The sequence below is a fragment of the Neolamprologus brichardi genome, chromosome 23 (assembly GCF_056152115.1).
Source record: "Neolamprologus brichardi isolate AB-2024 chromosome 23, ASM5615211v1, whole genome shotgun sequence".
In the NCBI taxonomy this organism is placed as follows: domain Eukaryota; kingdom Metazoa; phylum Chordata; class Actinopteri; order Cichliformes; family Cichlidae; genus Neolamprologus; species Neolamprologus brichardi.
Window position 1 is genome coordinate 39408300 of NC_142125.1, and position 21278 is coordinate 39429577.

At 39.7% G+C, this 21278-nt stretch overlaps 2 protein-coding genes across 2 annotated transcripts in view; both read left to right on the plus strand.

Annotated features, from left to right (window-relative positions):
* Positions 1–21278, plus strand: part of LOC102795931 (T-lymphocyte surface antigen Ly-9-like) — an 82472-nt gene that overhangs the window by 45465 nt on the left and 15729 nt on the right. The window contains exon 5 of the mRNA XM_087836072.1: positions 224–511. Within this exon, the coding sequence (XP_087692198.1) occupies positions 224–511 (288 nt within the window). The remainder of the gene's footprint in view (positions 1–223; positions 512–21278) is intronic.
* Positions 8726–17898, plus strand: LOC148096305 (cell adhesion molecule CEACAM5-like). The gene is given in 8 exon segments (XM_087835764.1): positions 8726–8789; positions 9054–9341; positions 9556–9602; positions 9604–9636; positions 12301–12466; positions 16009–16023; positions 16115–16183; positions 17783–17898. Coding segments are annotated over 8 exon segments (795 nt in total). The 5' UTR covers positions 8726–8728.

The following is a 21278-nucleotide window of genomic DNA, read 5'->3' on the forward strand; positions in this document are numbered from 1 at the left end:
ATTGCCTGTGGGCCGTAGTTCAGCAACTGAAAAATGTTTTTTGCATATTTGTCTTGTCTTGACACCAGGTTTTCATTCACCTTTTTAAAGATAAAAAAATGTAATAATTAAAAATAATAATTTCCTTCAGATTTGATGAACTGACACGTGGCTGTTGAGAGCTTTTCTAGCATGACTATTCTTAATTTTTCATGAAATTCCTCTTTATTTCTTTATCTTTCAGGCTCTCAGGATGATTGTGTGTACGCTGCAACTGGATCAAGCTTCACTGTGCCACTTAGATATGAGTTAAAGGAATCAGATAAACTGAAATGGATCAAGGACACAAGAATAATCTTTTATCGCAGACTGAAACAGGTGATCTCAGGGAAAAATGATGATGTTGATTCAACTGGATCACTAAAGCTGACACAACTCACCAAAGACAAGTCAGGACGATACAGACCAGAGGTTACCGATGAAGATGGAATAAATGTGGGAGATTTACCAAGTGTGCGTTTGTGTGTATTAGGTAAGTAACAACATATTATACATACATTTTTCTGGTTATGTAAATATGCAAATATATTTCATAACAAGTGTGTTGATGGATCAGAAGCTGTTTAATTTGTACATTTTAGTCAAAAGACAACTGTTTGATATTAATATAAAGTCACTGTTCAGTTTTGCTTTGCAAGTTTTATTTATTTATTTTTATTAATACATCATTAGCAGAAGTTCATATAATGTTATTTATTACATTTTATTAACTCTGGCTTTGGTGGCTTTTTGGCAGCAGCTGTGACATTCAGCAGTCGCCTTATTGTTCTGACACACAAAACAAAACTATCCACTACAAGACACAATAACTACACAACACAACACACTAACTACACATTCCAAAAACGCTAAACGTCACAAATGTCTCACATCTCAAAATTATCTCTCTCTCTCACCGCCATCACTCCTAAAACTTCCCCACTCTTCCTAAACAACTTAATGCCATATTTGGTATTATATTATTAAAATTATAGTGTTATATATTAAAGTTTATTTTGGTAAACAAAATTAAATAACCTGGATGCAGCTAGGTTTTCTGCAGCTTACGCTAGCTCATATGCTCATTGTGTATCTTTTACTACATGGTCAGAAATCATCACATGTTGCAGAAATGACCTTTTTTGTGACTGGGTGGTCTGGGTTTAATTTCTTTTTTCTTTTTTTTAAATCTGAGTGACACCTACACTATCTGTTCAGGTTTTAGAGTTTGTTGATTGGAAAGCAGATGAAGTTTGATTCTGGCTCATCCTTGTTTAGCTGACAGCACCACATCAAAGCCAGGGTCTTAGTAATGGCAGATTTTGCCAGAAATGTTGAGAGATGATTGTGATGTGAAGACACAGGATGTGTTTTGTCCTGTTTGCCTCCTCTCACACCAACCGGTCGGGGCAGATGACCACTTCTCCCTGAGCTGGAGGTTTTTTCCTGTTAAAACAGAGTTTTTCCTTCTCACTGTCACCAAAGCTCTTACTCATAGGGGGCCATATGATTGTTGGGGTTTTCTGTTTCTTTGGATTACTGTAGGGTCTTAAAAATATAAAGTGTCTCGCAGCAACTGTTGTTGTGATTTGGTGCTGTACTGACAAAACTGAACTGAGCTGATTCTCCCTCTGACCTGTCGTCTATGCTTATTTTAACAGAGGAGGAGGAGCTTCGTTTGCAGATCACTCAGGAACAGCAGCAACATCAGCAGCAGCTGTAGTGAGCTGGCCTGCAACATCCCAGAACCTCTGAGACAACAGGAAAAAAAAAATCATTATCCAGCCTCAGTGATGAGATGAAACAGTGTGTTTAGGACCCCTCGTTTGTTTACACTGACTGTATATGTCATGGTCCTGGGTCGGTTTATTATTATCATTTTCTAGTTTATTATTATGATTATTGTTTGAGTTCTCTTCGGTCTGCCTCTGAGTCTGCGTCTGTATCTCTGTCTATGGTGTCACCCCATCTGTTTGTGAATCTGTCTGTTCAGTTCAGCGTCTTGTCTGGTTCCCTGTGTCTGAGTTTCCTGTTTTATTGTGAAGGTCTGTGTCTTTAGTGAGTGTACTCAGTTTACGTTTCCCCTGTCTCGTCAGCTGTGATTTCTCCCAGGTGTGTTCCCCTCCTGTCTCTCATCCCTTGATTACTGCCATCTGTGTATTTAAGCCCTGTGTTTCTCTGTGTCAGTGTCGCGTCGTTAACGTCTGCTCACCCTCAGATTTCACTGTGTGTTCCGTTACCCGTTATGCCTGCCTGTTAGTTTATTTTCCCCCCAGTATAGTTAGTCTTTTGTTCAGTCTGCAGCCTGCAATAAAGCTGTTTATTTTGAGTTCAACTTTGCCTCAGTGAGTCCTGCCTTTTGGGTCCTTCCTCCCTGCCTGCCTGCACACAGCCATGACAGTATAAACTGGGTTAAATGTGCACACAATAATGGAGCAGGTTAAAGGAAATGAATCCATACAGGCAATCTAATCTAAATCTAAACAAGTGCTAATCAGTATTTGATCAACATTAATGGACTCACTTTTATTAAAGACTCATGTGTTACAGTGTTTTTAAAAGATACATTATTAAACTACATTATTCTTGGAATACTGTCATCTACCTTATTTCCCGCACTATAAGGCACACTTAAAATCCTTTAGTTTTCTCAAAGATCGACAGCATACCTTATAATCCGGTGCACCTTATGAATGAATTCTGGTTGTGCTTACTGACCTTGAACTGATTTTATGCGGTATTTTATGTGGCACTACCATCTTTGCTCAAAAATCTGTCAAAAAATGTTTTAGTACAAAGCTATGAAGCTGCACTGCTTGATGGATTGTCGGAGCATTTCGGCTACCATAGCCGGGAGCCTCACAGAGTAGTCTGGGTCCAAAACTCCGCTTCAGGTTCCAAAGTCAAACGAACACTGCAGCATCACTGAGAGTTAAAAACTGTCTAAATTCTTTCATCTTTAATAAAATGATCAGTGTTGCCACTTTACCAGGTGTAACAATTAAGTTTAACATCCAGGCATCCATGAAAACAGAATTTATTAAATTTAACGGAGTTAGAAGTTAGCAGGAAGTTAACCACCTAAACATAATATAGCATGTTCTGACTGAGAGATTTCTGAAAAAATTAAAACGTACAGCTCTGCTATCACTTCCGACATAAATGAAGACAGAAAACTACATGTCAAACAGTTTAATATCTATTATTGTGCTAAACGTCACATGTTACAACAAAAACATGCAAACCTTCGTTATTAACTGCAGCTTCAACATTGAGCTGCAAAAATGCGTTTCCCGCAGTAACATTTCGACAATAACCTGTTAGTTTATTAAAGCACAGTGTTAAAGTGACAGAGAGCACACAGTGTCTTTTGTGGTTCTGGCAACATCTCCTTGCAATATCAAATGGCAACATCTTCTATAATCAACTGTCCTGCTTGATGATGATCAGATCTACAGCTGCTAGTTTTGTAGGTTTTCATTGTGTTAGGTGATGCTCCTTTAAGTGACCTTCCAAATTCAACCAGTACCTCCAAAACTGATACATCACCTTTATTTGTTATGGAATCAATCAGTAGTCACTTACTCAAATGAAGCAAACTAGCCAGCCTGGTAACCTGTCTGCATCTTCCAGCTTAAGTTAAACTCACCCTTAAGCCTTTAGCTGTCAGCAATTATCTCCTGCCTAAAAATTCCCAGCATGCTTCACCACCAGAGCCTCTGTTCAGACCCCGACAAAGTCACTACCTGATTCAGGTTCCCTCACTCTTTCATCAAGTTTTCTCATCATCTGCACTTTCTTCTGATCTCTTTTCCTGGCGTTCCTTTTTCATGTTTGCTGGCACATTCAATAATGCTGGTACTTCATTCAGTGCAATCCCTGACAACCTGATTGAGGTCACGAGCCGCTCGTCATCTTAAACCTGCCCACCAGTTAGTCTTCGACCTTTGTAGCAGACAGTCATCAGTGCTTCTTGGGGATGGACCATCAGTCTCCTCTGAGGGCTTCTCCAAACTGCAGCCTCAGTTCCTGCTCAGGCATCTGCCATTACCAACTAGAAACGCTGTCAAACCTAAATGAGGATGAGGTGTCAGCTGGTGAATTCTAATGTTAGCCACATTGAGCTGCTGTGGGCAACACGTCTCTTTTTCTCATATTTTTAGTTCATAGAGTTATTTGATCATGAGGAGGCTATAATAAAGTCAAATTATGCTTTTTTCAGAGATGGTTGTTATAGTGCTACAGCTGCACAAACAAGGTTGTGAAATTGTCACTTACTGCCTCACTTTAAGGGTTACATGATTATATATATATATTTTTTTTTTTCAGGTTTAAATCATGCACATACACACATAGTCCTAGGGAGCCTTTTATCTCTTAAACACTCATTAAACATTTTGTTGCACTCACTACCATCTTTGCTCACAGCAGGACAACAACAGTTCTTTGTGGCTGTTTTAATTTTGTGTGTTTGTTTAGTTGTTGTTTTGATCAGTTTTAAGGTTACATGTCAGAGTGAAACCGAGATGTCACCTATTAGGTCTAACAAAGAAGACTGTTGCGTTACATTATTGTTATAGTGTCGGGTAACACATAAACCAAAAGGTTTTTTCCTACCTTTCATCATGCCAAACCTTCAGAGGTAAGATATATATAAATCTTCTCATCATTATTGTTTTGGCCTTTTTAACTGCAGGTGTTCTATTGTACAGAAACGCTGATATAATAAAAATTACATAACTTTTTCATGTAATGCTCATTGAAGTTTTCCTCCTCGCTCATTCTTAATATCTAAAGCATATAAAGTACAAAATCCATTAGTACTGCTCTGGTATCTGCTCCTTTGTGTAAGGAGGAACAGGATGAACAGTGCCAGAGCTACGATATGACCTCCAGCAGGACACTGGTGTGAATGTCTGTGACCAAATAATCAGAAACAGACTTCATGAGGGTGGCTTAAGGGCCTGCTGTCCTCTGGTGGGTCCTGTGCTCAATGCTCAACACCATTGCGTTCAACTGGAATTTGCCATCGAATACCAGATTTGGCAGGTCTACCATGGGTTCCCAGATAGCAGCTTCACCCGGAGCACATGTGACAGATGTGAAAAGGTCTGGAGAAGCCGGTAACAACGTTATAGCTGTGTCCCAATTCAAGGTCTGCATCCTTCGGAGGACCCGGCCTTCGGAGGACGCAGTCGATGTAGTGAAGTGCGAGGTTTGTGACATGGGACGGTCTAGCCTCCGTCGAGCTGCTCAGGTTGCCTAGTACCATGATACTAATCACTGGAAACGTTTCATACAGCATTGTTTGACAGAAAGGACTTTTTTTTAATGTTCATTTGTTTGTTTTTATTTGAGCTTTGTTTGATTTGTTGAGTATCTGAGGCTGACACCATGGGACTATAAGAACATGATTGTTGGGTTTCATTTCTGTACTGAACAGTCATTTTAAGATTAGCTAGTAAATAAAAATTAGCTAATGTTGTTCATGAGACTAAAGTCATCTCACTTTGGAAATGTAAACATAATATGGCAATATTAAAGTTATTATTATATTAAACTTTATTAGTTATTGCAGCAGTGAACTTGAACTCCATGTCAAATACTGAGCCTCAGTAAAGATTGAAGTTGCAGTTATTTATATTCCCTATCACCTTAAATCTTCACTCAAAGACACTCAAGTATCTTTGAGAGTGTATATATAGATGTATTATATATAAGAGACAAATATTGCTCCTTTATTATGTTGGCATTAGTAAATGTGGCTCAGTTCTTACAAACATGTGTAAAAAGAAAAATGTACGAGCTGTGATAACTGTTTCTGATAGAATGAAGAGTAGACTGATATATTAAATATTCCTTTATTGGGTGAGAAAATCAGACCATGTCATAACTGCTTTAAGTCATACAGAATAGATATCAGAGCCTTAAACAGGCTGACTTCTGCTAAATGGGTCAAACTGGGCAGAAAGTAAACAAACACATAACATCCTTATAGAATATGATGTAACACTATAGATCAACTTACCTCAGAATATATAAAGCATATAAACAATTACAGCAATATGATGCAACAAACACAGCAGTGCTACTAATCCAAAATATTCAAAGCTTCATAGGACTGAAACAAACGCCGTCTCAGTGTGGACGGGAGGCCAAAACGAAGAGAAAACGATGCGTTTTCAAACGAAAACGAATTAGTGTGGACGTAGCCTGAGGGAACAATGGGCCGTGAGGTCAGTTCATTTCTCATAATTATGCAAATTCTCATGACACTTAACAGCATACACTATGTTACTCTGTTTGTGTTGGGGGATTCAGACACAAGTATAACTTATAAATATATGTTCATACTCTTATTACACAATCAGAGAGAAAGAAACAGAGAGAGAGAGCAGGACAGACAAAAAGGTGACAGTCTCAGGTGCACACACTGCTGATTGGCATATATTTAAAGTAAAGGCTTTAAAACCAAGTTGACTCTGCAAGTACTAACATCACTAATGTCACATAACTTTGCCGACATGTGGCTAATAGTAATGTTTTAAAGTTCTTCGTTGTCAAACATTTGCACATAAATAAGTGGCATAATATTCAGTACTTGCTTTTAAAAGTTTACTCTTCGTCTGCCCCGTTTCAGCCATCTGCCGTTTTTTTTTTTTAATTATCCACACTCACTGCCGCGCTATGAATTCTGGGATATGTTGGGCCACAAAGGATACACCGACCCATCCTTCAAATTCGGGGAAATGAAGGACGCATTTGTCGGCCGCATTTGGAGCAGTGATGTAATTGGCCAGCTTATGCTGCCTGTAACATCGTTTAGCATGACCGGTACTACCAAACCGGTCATGCTGATGTACTACCAAGATGTCAATGATGGTCTGGGGAAGCATATCCATAGAGGGATTGACCTCTACATGTTGATGAGTGAGTGCTGGGGTTTTTCCATAGAGTCACAGTTTCCCCCCCTGGGCGGAGTCTCCGTATTCCTGCATGTCTCCACACCTGCTGGCAATTGAGCTGCCGGTACTTAAGACCAGCGCTCACCAGCACAAACTAAGTTTAGCTTGTCTTCAGCTAACCACAGTTAGTGCTCGCCAGCATAGTGTTTCACAGAAAGGGATTTTGTACATAGAAATATTTACTCAAACTGTGTTTTCCTACCCTCAGCCACCCTGTCATCTGCCACCACCATCCTCTGGCAATACACTCCATCCTGAAGCTACTTTGTACTCTGCAGCTGTTTGCATCACAGCAGCTCTTGGATCCACTCCTGTTTGCTAAGGTTATTAAAGTCTCATGTTATTCCTCTTAGTTCTGTGTTTTCATAGTTCACAGATGCGTTATGGTCTCCCCCTTGAACATAAAGTTCTGTTGTGATCTGCACTTGAGTCTGGTTGACCTGGTTGGCCTCGGCCGTGACACTACAGCCTAGGCAATGGTACCCTTACTGCTAATAGATATCTGGATGAAATCCTTGGATCTACTGTCAGACTGTAGTGGGTCCTGAGTTCCTCCTGGTGCACATTAATGCACATCCTCAAGAGTATGCAGACAGTTGATCTGCATACAGCGGGTAAAATAAGTCTTGAACAAGTCACCAATTTTCTAGGTAGATATATTTCTAACAGTGTTATTGACATGAAATGAATTTAGTTGTGAATAAAAATAAAATAACCACTGAAGAAGATTTTATTTTACATTCTGAGATCATCAGAATTAAATTCATCATACCAGTACCTGTTCTCCAAGTACATCTTTAGTAAATGGACCTCTTAATGTATGCATCCAAAATGAGTTTGGGCATCCCTTTCTTTTAGTATTAACAGTTTAATAATATCTGTGCTAATCGTAAATGTCTCAGATGTACCGTTAATGGGCAACTGCAAAAGCCATTTTCCATCAGTGCAGTCGGTAACACAGTCTCCACTGTTCCTACAATTGTTGATGAACACATTGGACTGACAAGCTACACTAATATCTGACACTTCATATACCAATACCTTTTCTCAGGGTTAAGTTGAACTCCAGCTGCAGTCTCTGGGGCACTTCACTATCGGCTATATTGCAATCACATATCTATACATCTTTATTGGCACCAAAATCACAATGCTCTCCTAGCTTCTACATTCTTGCCAAGGCGTTGGGAACATTGATGGACATTTGTGAATTTTGTAATGCCTGGGCTCAAACATTTTATACGAATTATCCTTAACATATTGTTTGTCTCTTGGTCCAGTTTAGTAGCAACCCAAAAGCAGGAAAAACGTTACCTCCAGGCCGGCCATTCTGCTGGTTGAGTAAACCCAAACAAATCAGGTTCAAATGATAGGATTCTATAGCAGCCACAAGAAAAATCAGTTTATACATTCAGGTTTATGAAAACAATTTATTTCAAAACATTAATGTATATTTTATAGTAGTTTAGCATTTGATTTGTTGGTTACCTGTTGAGAATCTTTTGGCTATATTTATGTTTGCTTTCTGTAGCAAAAAGCTAAACCAAAATGCACAGTCTGAGTGTTTGGTTTGTGAAAGTAGATGAGGCCTCTTTGGTCATTTCCTTTTAAAACCATACATGCACATACATACACTTGTATGATGGCACACATACATATGTAATGTTACTGCGCTTTGGCAGGAAATAACACTGATACTGCAAAGTGGCGGCTCTTTTTAGCCCAGTGTGATTAGAATGGTGAAGAAGATGGTTTCTGCTGGAACCATCGCTGTGTTTTGGCTCTGCTGCTACTTCAGTGCTTCTTCAGGTACGGTACAAATAATCTTATTATTCTGTCTGGTTTATTCTTTAGCTCTAAAATCCAATCTTACTGATTATGATTTTATCTATCTATCTATCTATCTATCTATCTATCTATCTGTCTGTCTGTCTGTCTGTCTGTCGCTGTACTATATTTTTTTCTTGTTTTTTAAATAAAAAAGTTAAGGTTTTGTAGGTCTTAAGCAATTACAAACACATAATTTGCTTTTCTAATATTATTTGATTCCTCACCTTCTTTTCTGTTTCAAAGGCTCTCAGAATGATTGTGTTTATGCTGCAACAGGCTCAAGCTTTACTGTGCCCCTTAAACATGAGTTGAAGGAGTCAGCTAACCTGAGATGGTTCAAGGACAGAAGCATAATCTTTTATCGCAGAGGTAAATATGTGATCACGGGGAAAAATAATTATGTGGATTCAACTGGATCACTGAAGCTGACACGACTGACCAAAGACATGTCAGGACGATACATCCCAGAGGTTACCAATGCAGATGGAATAAATGTGGGAGATTTACTAAGTGTGCATTTATGTGTATTAGGTAAGTAACAACACATTATACATATGTTTATTGTGTTTGTATTTCTTCTATAACAACAACCAAGTGTGCTAATGTATCAGAAGCTGTTCCAGTTACACTCTGTGATTAAGTGTTTGCTTTTATTTTAAAGGTACTGTTCAGTTTTATCAATCAACAGTACTTGTTATTATCAGCATTAATTTATATAATGTTGAAAGAAATTTTCTTTGCTCAGACCCTGTGAAGAAGCCCAAAGTGACAATGACGTGTATTGAGGCACAAAAAAAATGTCAGTTTTAGTTGCAATATTGGTCAGGTCAGTACAATATTTATATTTTATGCTTCATATATATATATATATATATATATATATATATATATATATATATATATATATATATATATATATATATATATATGAAGCATAAAATATAAAGGCCTTTGTGTACATAATCTTCAGCAGTTTAATTATGAGTAAGCTACTTAATACTCAAAATGAAATTTAAATAATGTAAAAAAAAACAAACACCCAGCACGCCCCTGCGGGCGGTTTATCCTTCAATATATATATATATATATATATAGATATATATATATATATATCGATATATATATATATATATATATATCGATTCCTGCCTGGGGCGTCTGTATCCAGTAAGGGTCCTAAGGCTAGACCCCCTATGCTAAGCGAGCCTACCGCAGACATGAGCGAGACAGATAAATATGAAGGCATGCCGGCTCGGACGTCGCCCGGATCAACAAGGTCCGCGTCAGGTGTTGAGGAACCAGGGCACCCTGACGAGAAGTGGGCTACTGGAACAAGAAGGCATCGGTGGGCAAGAGATGAAAACAGGGCGTTGTTGGAATGCTACTACGCAAGTAACCCCGGCGGAAGGGGCTACATGAATAGGATAAGGGACCTATGGATCCTTCGATACCCAACATCCACAATGACGGCGAAACAACTAGTAGCTCAGTGTTCCAACATTCGAAAGAAGGGACAGCTTTCACAGCTAGAGATTGACGAGGTACAACATATGCGGGATCTACCAAGGAGATGCTCTGTCCCCACTGCTGTTCTGCATAGGCCTGAACCCCCTCAGTGAGATCATTAACAAGACTGGCTACGGATACCGACTACGGATACCGACTACGGAACGGAGCAGTTGTCAGCCACCTCCTGTACATGGATGACATCAAGCTGTATGCCAAGAGTGAACGAGACATCGATTCACTGATCCACACTACCAGGCTATACAGCAATGACATTGGAATGTCGTTTGGGCTGGAGAAGTGTAGTCGGATGGTAACAAAGAGAGGGAAGGTAGTCAGAACTACCAGAAGGCAACATTGCAGACATAGAGGACAGTTACAAGTACCTGGGGATCCCGCAGGCGAATGGGAACCATGAAGAGGCCGCTAGGAAAGCTGCAACCACCAAGTACCTGCAGAGGGTCAGGCAAGTCCTGAGGAGTCAGTTGAACGGTAAGAACAAGATCCGGGCCATCAACACGTACGCCCTGCCCGTGATCAGGTACCCTGCTGGGGTAATAGGCTGGCCAAAGGAGGAGATAGAAGCCACTGACACAAAGACAAGAAAGCTCCTTACCATGCATGGAGGGTTTCACCCCAAGTCCAGCACCCTGAGGCTGTACGCTAAGCGGAAGGAAGGGGGCTGGGGACTGGTGAGTGTCAGCACCACAGTCCAGGATGAGACAACGAACATCCAAGAATACATCAGGAAGATGGCCCCAACTGACAGCGTGCTCAGTGAATACCTCAGGCAGCAGAAACCCAAGAAAGAGGAGGGAGACGAGGAACCATCATGGAAGGACAGGCCCCTGCACGGTATGTACCACCGGCAGATAGAGGAGGTGGCTGATATCCAGAAATCCTACCAGTGGCTGGACAAAGCTGGACTGAAAGATAGCACAGAGGCACTAATCATGGCAGCACAAGAACAAGCTCTGAGTACAAGATCCATAGAGGCTGGGGTCTATCACACCAGGCAAGACCCCAGGTGCAGGCTGTGTAAAGATGCTCCAGAGACAATCCAGCACATAACAGCAGGGTGCAAGATGCTAGCAGGCAAGGCATACATGGAACGCCATAACCAAGTGGCCGGCATAGTATACAGGAACATCTGTGCCGAGTATAACCTGGAAGTCCCGAGGTCAAAATGGGAAATGCCCCCAAGGGTGGTGGAGAATGACCGAGCTAAGATCCTGTGGGACTTCCAGATACAGACGGACAAAATGGTGGTGGCTAACCAACCGGACATAGTGGTGGTAGACAAACAGAAGAAGACGGCCGTAGTAATCGATGTAGCGGTTCCGAATGACAGCAATATCAGGAAGAAGGAACACGGGAAGCTGGAGAAATACCAAGGGCTCAGAGAAGAGCTCGAGAGGATGTGGAGGGTGAAGGTGACGGTGGTCCCCGTGGTAATCGGAGCACTAGGTGCGGTGACTCCCAAGCTAGGCGAGTGGCTCCAGCAGATCCCGGGAATAACATCGGAGATCTCTGTCCAGAAGAGCGCAGTCCTGGGAACAGCTAAGATACTGCGCAGGACCCTCAAGCTCCCAGGCCTCTGGTAGAGGACCCGAGCTTGAAGGATAAACCGCCCGCAGGGGCGTGCTGGGTGTTTGTTTTTTTTTACATTATTTAAATTTCATTTTGAGTATTAAGTAGCTTACTCATAATTAAACTGCTGAAGATTATGTAGACAAAGGCCTCTTTTCTCATCTACTGAAACTAATTCAAGGTTTTACCTGTGCTGTCAATAAGCGTTCACTCACAAATGTTGTTTCAGCACAGTTTGAGTCTCTGTGCATGTATTACTTTTATATAGGCTGGGGAATTAACCAGAGTGTAGGAAAAGATAAATATATTACTAAGTTTAGCCAAGTTTGGCTTTTTATGTTAGACTTAAACTCAAAACCTTCAATTAATCCACACATTGAGTTTTCTCCCACAGGATGACACGATCGAATGGTTAATGAATGATGAACAGTTGGCAGAAAAAGGGAAGACGGTGATGAGAGTAGCCAAAGACGTGGCAAACGGCCATTTCTCTTGCAATGTTTCTAACATCATCAGCTCTGAGATCAGTCTGCCTGTTCAACAAAACTGCTATAAGCCTGGTAAGTATTATGTGCTATCAAGTGTACAAATCTTCAAATGTGCCTTTTTCCAAATGTTCATGAACTGAAGTCGTCATTTTATTTAACTCATATGCTAACAAGATACTTTTCTTCTTCTTTTATTTTAAAGCTTTTGCCCTGAAACACTATTTGGAATTATAAAAATATCTGCTGATTGTCAATGATTTTTTTTCAGTTTAGAAGTTGTATCATGTTGTACATTATTCTCACAAAATGCTCTCTCAAAGTAACTAGGACGAAAAAGTAAAAAAACAAACAGACAAAGGAAACAGAAAAACTGTGACAAGCTAACAGTAAAGAGCCAATACCAAAGATCTATCGACAGTAACGTATAATATAAATATAGAATCACAGCACAGGCGAATTCTCCACATCTTTCTTGTCTCAGTGCAGTCCTTCACGTTTTAGTTTCTGTTACTTCTGTAGCTGTTCTGTCATCTTATTGTCTCTCTAGAAAGACTTCCAGTGTTGTGTTTTCTCAGATTTGTGTTTTTTTGTCTATTATATTTTTTCTGTTTCCATTGTGTTATATTGAAGTTTTACCGATCTATATTTTTGCAGCATTTTCTATTTAATCAGGGTCAAAATACTTTATTAATCCTATGTTGTAACAGTTGCTGCAAGACAATGAGAACAGTGACAGACTGAACTAAAATAATTATTACAATATATTACAAAATATAAGAAATAGCTCTAATATATACAAATATCCAGAACATTACAGAGATGAAATTTATATGACATTTTACTCTAAACTGTAAAACTTGTTTTTTTGTGCTGCGTGCCAAAGGGTGGAACTATTGCACTGTGTACTGTGCACTAGATGGAGGAGATGTACAGGGAGATATCCACGGGCAGGAACGATTTCCTGTGTTGTTAAGCGGTGCATTTGGGTAATCTCAGGCTCTTTTTGAACGTGCTCCTGTGACTTGCCAGCAGGTCAAGGAGTGCATCCAGCATTGTTCTTATCTTCGACAACATCTGCCTCTCTGACTGTCACAATTTGGCTGTGTGCAGGCAAGAGTAGGACCCAAATGCAAACTCGCAGAGACAAAAATTAAACTCAAAAAACACAGCTTTATTGCTGGCGTGGAGTGGGACACAAAAAACAATACAAAACTAAACTGGGAAGACTAAAGCGCAAGGAGCCACAGGGGAAAATCACACAGCTATGAGGGAGGACACAACACTGACAAAGAGAAACATGGGGCTTAAATACACTGAGGGATAACGAGGGGGAATGAGCCACAGGAGGAGAGCACAGCTGGGAGTAATTAGGCAGGACGAGACAAGGGAAGCAAAACTAGAAACATTAACATAGGACAGAAAGTAAAACAGGAAACACACTGACGGAACTCAAGACGTAAACTTAACAGACTGGGGAGACAGAACATAGGGACCTGAAACATGGAACAGAAAGGCACAGTAGACACAACATGAACATAACAACGCCACAGGGGAAGAGTAAAACAAAATGCAGGAACACAGGACCTCTTTCAAAATAAAATGGGAAACATAATGAAACGCAAACATGACAACATAAGAAACACAGACATGAAGCACATGAAAGACAAGGGAGACTTAACAGGGGTTGGATACACAAGGGGAATCTAATAAACAAATGAACTTAGACAACCTAATGAACAAAATAAACTCAAACTTAAAACGCTGGGTCAAAAGACCCAGGATCATGACACTGACACCACCTGAAGGGAGTCCAACTCCATACCCACAAAATTACTGGGCTTGTGGATCAGTTTATTGAGTCATTTTGCATCTGCAACCCTCAACCTTCTGCCCCAGCATGTAACAGCACAGAGGATTGCGTGATGGGGCAGCAGGTTGAGGTTTGCAGATGCAAAATGACTCAATAAACTGATCCGCAAGCTCAGTAATGGTGTAGTTGTTTGATCAGGGCCACCGTAGCAATAACTTCCTAAGGACATTCCTAAGTTATTTTTATCCTCGATAGACAAGAATAAATTGTGTTATTTTATTATTGTTTTTTTTAAAAATCAGAAACCAACACAAAAACAATATCATTATATTACATTGAATAATTATGTGAATATCCAGGGTGCACCACCAAGAAAAAAAATAGATAAGATTTTTAAAAAACATGACAATTTTAAAACTGTTTCGCCATTTTAAATTCAACTTGGAAGAAAGAATCTAAATATCAAAACATTTTTTTATTGGAGTTTCTGGAGGATAAGCATTTGTGATGGCTGCAGTTACAGCCACACTGTGGTAATATCTCTCAAACATGAGTGTTACAGAGGCTTACACATAACACTACACTGTTAGGATGCCTGGGTCGTTGACCCAGGGTTTTGAGTTTATATATTATTTGTCATTTCTATGCTTTGGTTTCTTTGTTAGAGTCATGTCTTATGGTTTGTCTCTGTGTAATCCTTGGTTGCTGTCTCCCCTGTCTGCTATATCCCCGTGTCCAGTCAGTGTCTGTGTCTGCCCTGGTCCCACGTCTCTGTTCCCTCTGTATTGCCTGCATGTGAGTCTGTGTCTTTTGTTCAGTCTGTGTTATGTGTTTCCTGTTTTACTTTGAAGGTCTCTGTCTTATCTCAGTGTGTTCAGGTTACGCTTCCTTGTCTCGTCAGTTCTGATTTCCCCCAGCTCTGCTCTCCTTCTGTGTCTCATTCCCCTCGTTACTTCCCAGTGTATTTAAACCCTGTGTTTCTCTGAGTCAGTGTCGCGTTGTCCCTCATCCTGTGTGGAGCACCCTGTGTATCTCTGTGAGTTTTGTTTATGAGTTTCCAGTTTAGTTTAGTTTGCTTTTTTAATGACTTTCCCCTGCCAGCAAATAAAGCTGAGTTTTTTGTGTTTAAACCTCATGCCTGAGTGCCTGCATTTTGGGTCCAACTCCTGCCTGCCACACAGCGACTTATAACATACACTCACATTTTTCTTTTATTAAATATAGGATTTAATTTACAGGGTAATAAAGAATTGGTTTTGGTTTAAATGTATTTACTTATACAATCACATAATACTGTATTCTAAAATAAGTGCGCACATTTTAGTTTACATTGCTATGTATGTATGATTTAATCTCTGTTTTCTGAGTGGCTGCTGCTCCCATTACCTTGGTTGATGAGCTAACATCAACCAAGGGAAAGTGGGTGGAGCAAGCCTATATGGAGACCTGCAAATTTGGTCATACCACAATTCTGGACCATGGGGTTAATAAAAAAACCCTTTTTTGACTTTAACCTCTGTCGGAGTTCAATCTCAGCATTAATCTGAACTCCTAAGCAGGTTCATACTGTCTATGGAAAGATATTGAAAAGCTGAAGTTGTGGTAAACATGCTCTTTGCTTGCAGTGTTTCAGGAATCAGCCAGTTTATCACAAATGCTTAAAGCCTTGTGAATATTATGTGCTATCAACTGTCTGTTGATGGCTGAAATGACCCTTTTATCATAAACATCTACAAATACATTTTCTTCTTGTATTATTTTGAAGCTTTCCCTGATGTATGTGACACTGATGTCTGTATTCCAGTGCGCGCTGGAGCAGGTATGTTGTGTTACAGTTATGCTGAAATAAAACACAAATTCACTATTTTTTACATGCATAGTTCACTGTTGTTTTTGTCTTTCCCCATCAGGTATTCTTCTGTTGGTGATCCTCACTGTCATTGTTTGCTGTACTCATAAAAAAGCAAAAGGCATAAAGGGTAAGATTATTATTATTATTATTATTATTATTATTATTATTATTATCATGGTTAATTTTATTATTATTGTTGTTACAAGCAAACTCCAGCCTGTGGCACTTTGCATGAAAACACAGACATTTTTGTCAATTTATTGTGTTATTGTAATCTCCATTATTACAGTGCATATAGTGAGATGGCAAAAAAGGCTGTTTATAAAGAACAAAGAAATCACTTGTGAAAACATATTTATTGTTCTTCTTCTGCCACCGAGGGGGAATCGCTACCTTATCTAGGAGGAGGCGTTTGTGTTTCTCAGGGATCCCAGGGGCTACATTGTCTTTTGCTTTTGCCCCCTAGTCCATGGGGACCCTCCTGTAGGTTACACCACCTGCAGGAGGCGCCGTAGAGAAGTGTGTACTGGGTAGCAGTGTGTGCAAACCACAGTTTGTCCATAACAAACACCATGTTTGAACATAAGGGTCTCCATAAGTGGACGTGGCACCAGGACGCCTAGGCCACAGATTGATGATCTATAAATCCATGATTTATTTGCATCATCAGACTGTAACCATATGTTTTGGACACTCAGGTAAAGAGGGGTGGTGAGCTTTCAGCTGATCACCATGTATTGGTAAGTTGGATCAGATGGTGGAGGAGTTGCTGGACAGACCTAGGATGCTTAAACGTATAGTGAGGGTGCGATGGCCTCCAGCTCACACTGAAGCAGTTTGCAGCTCAGTGTGAAGCGGCAGAAATGAGAATCAGCACCTCCAAGTCTGAGTCAGCACCTCCACCCTCAGCTGGAAAAGGGTGGAGTGCTGTTTCTTGCAAAAACACTCTTTCCTATTGGTGGAAAAATGTACCACTTCGACCAATCAAAATATGATATGGCAACATGGCATTTGGTTGTTTAGGAAGAGGGGGAAGTTTTAGGAGCTACAGCTTTACAATGTACAATTCATATATGTATTTCAAGCTACAAAAATGATTTGTTACTTTTTGTGTTTGTTGCAGTAAAAAATATAACCTTTTTCAACTCTGATTTTATGTTTTTGTCTGATTTTAGATTGTGCATTAATTATGTTAATACAGTCTGTCAAAATGAAAACACAACTGTAAATCCAGACATGTGAGATTGATACCAAACAAGGCAAGATAAATACTTTTCAAAGGTGAAATGTGGAGGTAAAATCAAAAGTAGTCAAAAACAGCCAATTATAGCCTGGACCCCAGAGGGTTAAACATTTTTTAAAGTACCACAATAGTTACTTTTCCTAGTAATTAGTTACTTTTATAATATTGTAACTCAGTTACTAACTTATTTACTTTTTTGAAGAAGTAACTAGTAAATATAACTGATTACTTTTTAAAGTAACTTGCCCAACACTGCACAAAGCAATCCAAATTCACAAACCCTGCAAACACCACCACCACAGTGTCCATTCTCTGCACTATGCTCATTCAAATTACATTTTTTTTGCATGTGTCCTTTTTTAGCTGACCAAATACTATCAAACCTATGATGCTATTCATAACAGAATTTGCTTTTTACCTAAAATATTGAGCTATGGCTGTAATTCTACAAGTCTGACATGTAATCTGTGCTTGTGTTAACAGATAAGGATGAGCTTCCACTGAAACAGCAACATCATCATCAGAAGCAGCTGGTTGGTAGCTTCCCAGAGCCTGACTTCTGTGCAGACTGTAGTCTGGAGGGAAACAACGGGATATAATATAATCATTATTCAGACAACAGACTGTTAATACCTCTACTTTTTTCCTCTAGACCAGTTCATCTTGGCTGTTAGACCCTTCAAGACTTCAATGACTTGTGTAATCTTTCTGGCATGTTTTATCTTTCTGTCTGATTCAAAGATTCCCAGGATGTTTTTGACCTGTATGGTGCAACAGACAGTATCTTTATTGTTTGTCTAAAACCAAGCTGGGAAAATAATTGACCTTAAAATGGAAGTGCAATGGTGGGAAATTCTTTTCACACAGAAAAGTGAAGGACCCGGCATATCCAAACCAACAAGCCTAAAGACAAACAACTAAGGAAACGTTGTTTCAATGAATATGGAAAATTAGAAAAACAAAATGATGACCATATGTTTATTTGTTGTGGGTAGCTAACAACAGAGTAGATTTATTGTGGTTATATGTGGTTATATGTTTTGATTTTTAATCTACTCATTAAAAAAGTGTTACATCTGTGATGCATCAAAAGCTGTCATAAGCACCTTTGTCATCAGTCTTTATTTAATGCATCATCAGCAATTCTTCATATAATATAATATTAATGTATAAACATTATATAGATATAATACGATCTCAGATTATGTGCAGACAGTGTTGGGAAGGTTACTTTTAAAATGTATTCCATTACAGAATACAGAATACATGCCCCAAAATGTATTCTGTAACGTATTCTGTTACGTTACTCAATGAGAGTAACGTATTCTGAATACTTTGGATTACTTAATATATTATCATGCTGTTTACAACTACATGAATGTACTATTGCTGTGATTTATTACTGTTACTGAAGGTTACTCGCCATACCAATACCAACTAGATTTTTAAATCTTAATATAAAATGAGTAACAGTAGGTGCACATTAGGTAAAGCTGCACTTTTTGCAGCGATCTCGTGTAGAAAACTATTCCGGGCATATATAAAACAGGTTCGTGGCTCCGAACCGTAGTAAAGGGACCTCTGGCTAATACGTCGGGTTCTGTGTCGGGCTCATAGCTGAAAACTAGCTTTACTTTGTTGTCTGGGTCAACTTTGCTTGCGGGAGCCAGAGAAAAGCTGCTCTAACTGAACTTATTGTTTTGGAGAAAAACATGAACACAGTGTACAGTTGAATGTTAGCAGCTTACTTACAACTGGGCTACACTGCCCATGAGGCTACATTCGTTAGGGCGATGCCTGTAACACTTTGCCTGTTGCCTTCATATTAAATAATTTTTTTAATAATCAATTTTATAAATATTTCTTCAAGTCATTATGTGGGCTGTTAATGCGAGTTTTGTTTGGGTTTCCACCGACGTGGAATTACCAAAAATAGAGAGGGGACAGCCGAACATTTGAAACAGGAAAAGACAGCCGTGTAATCCATTTATTTCAACAAAGTAACTGTATTCTAAATACCACCTTTTTAAACGGTAACTGTAACAGAATACAGTTACTCATATTTTGTATTTTAAATACGTAACGCCAATACATGTATTACGTTACTCCTGTTAGGGTTCAATATTGAGGAGGGGTAGAGGAGGTAATCAACTTTCAAAATAACAACACTGATCCGGCCGGGTGGAGTCAAACGATGATTTTAATGACACGCGTGGGGAGACCGCCGCTGTACGCAGACAGCGCCGATCCCCAACTTACATAGGCAGGTGTTTTATACCTTTCAGGGCTTAAATTTAATATGCCCACAGCCTGCAAGAAACTGTTCCTCTTTTTGCAGAGACAATTTTGCAGTTGCAGACAAACATGACTAACCTCTCACCTATAAATGAGTCTATCTACTGTGTGTGTGTGTATGTGGCTCAACCTCACACGAACTTTGTCTTATGAGAAGAGAGGCCAATTCTCCTATGCTTAATAACCTAACTGAAACTATATCTGTAATATGTTGAATAAATGTTTTAAAGGAATGCCCCTACTAAAAGCTTAATAAAAAGATATAAATGACTAAAAGATAACAATGAATCATCTGGAATAAAAGGTTAATATGATAGCAGTATGCATAAACATTTTAAGGCCATCTTAAAGCTATCTTTTACATTGTTAAGGCAATGATTATACTGCAGATTATATTGTACTGGTAAAATACTTTTAAAATACTAATACTACCCCACACTCCCCAACACTGTGTGCAGAACTCTGTAGTGATGAAGAATTGCACAGGAAAGTCAGAAGCCACGTTTAGCCCTTTGCACACATACTGGTCACTACAGTGGACAGCTATTCAAAGGCTGTGTGCTTGTATTTGTGTCAGTGTTGATGGTATAATTGCACATAAACCACAACACTGGGCACTGATGTGTCTATACCCTACCACCCACTGGTCGTTTAATGTTACTGTAGATGTATAGTAGCCTACAATACACCTTGGTAGTTTCTATGTGCAATATTTCTCATATGCAATATTACTTCTTGTCAATCCCTATATATAGATATATTTTCAATACACGTGTCCATATTTATTTCTCCAGATTGTTTGTATAGTGCACTTTCTATACTGTACTCGTTGTACAGTTTTTATTTTTGCGGCTTTTGTCTTGCACTGTCCACTTTTCTGCAATGACAATGCGGATTTTCCACTTGTAGGGCTAATAAATGCAGATTTGCTGCGTTTGTGTGTGTGTGTGTGTGTATTCTGTATTCTGTAGTGGAATACATTTTAAAAGTAACCTTCCCAACACTGTCCGTAGCCAGTGTTGTTGATGATCTCACTGAAGGGGTTCATCCACATCCACAAATACGTCAGGAGGATGGCTCCATCCAACCACGTTGTGAAGTGATACACACAATGTTTCTGCTCACTAGAAATGTATTTATTTGACAGTTCTGCACAGGAGACAGTCCGTTCCGGTTCAGCTCTCCGTCCCGCTCACCTCTGCCATCACTATATAGACAAACAGAAAAGAAGACACTGTCATCACACAATCGCCACCACCTGTGGCTCACTTGCCTCCCGATACCGCCCCCTTGAGCTCACTGCACCACTCCTCCCCTGTAGCTGTACCAGGGACCACACTTCCGCCACACACGTGCTCACTGAATACCTCAGGCAGCAGAAACCCAAGAAAGAGGAGGAACCATTATGGAAAGACAGGCTCCTGCACAGTATGTACCACCGGCAGATAAAGGATGTGGCTGACATCCAGAAGTCCTACCAGTGGCTGGACAAAGCTGGACTGAAAGACAGCACAGAGGCACTAATCATGAGCACAAGATCCATAGAGGCTGGGGTCTATCACACCAGGCAAGACCCCAGGTGCACGCTGTGTAGAGATGCCCCTGAGACCATCCAGCACATAACAGCAGGGTGCAAGATGCTAGCAGGCAGGGCATACATGGGACGCCATAACCAAGTGACCGG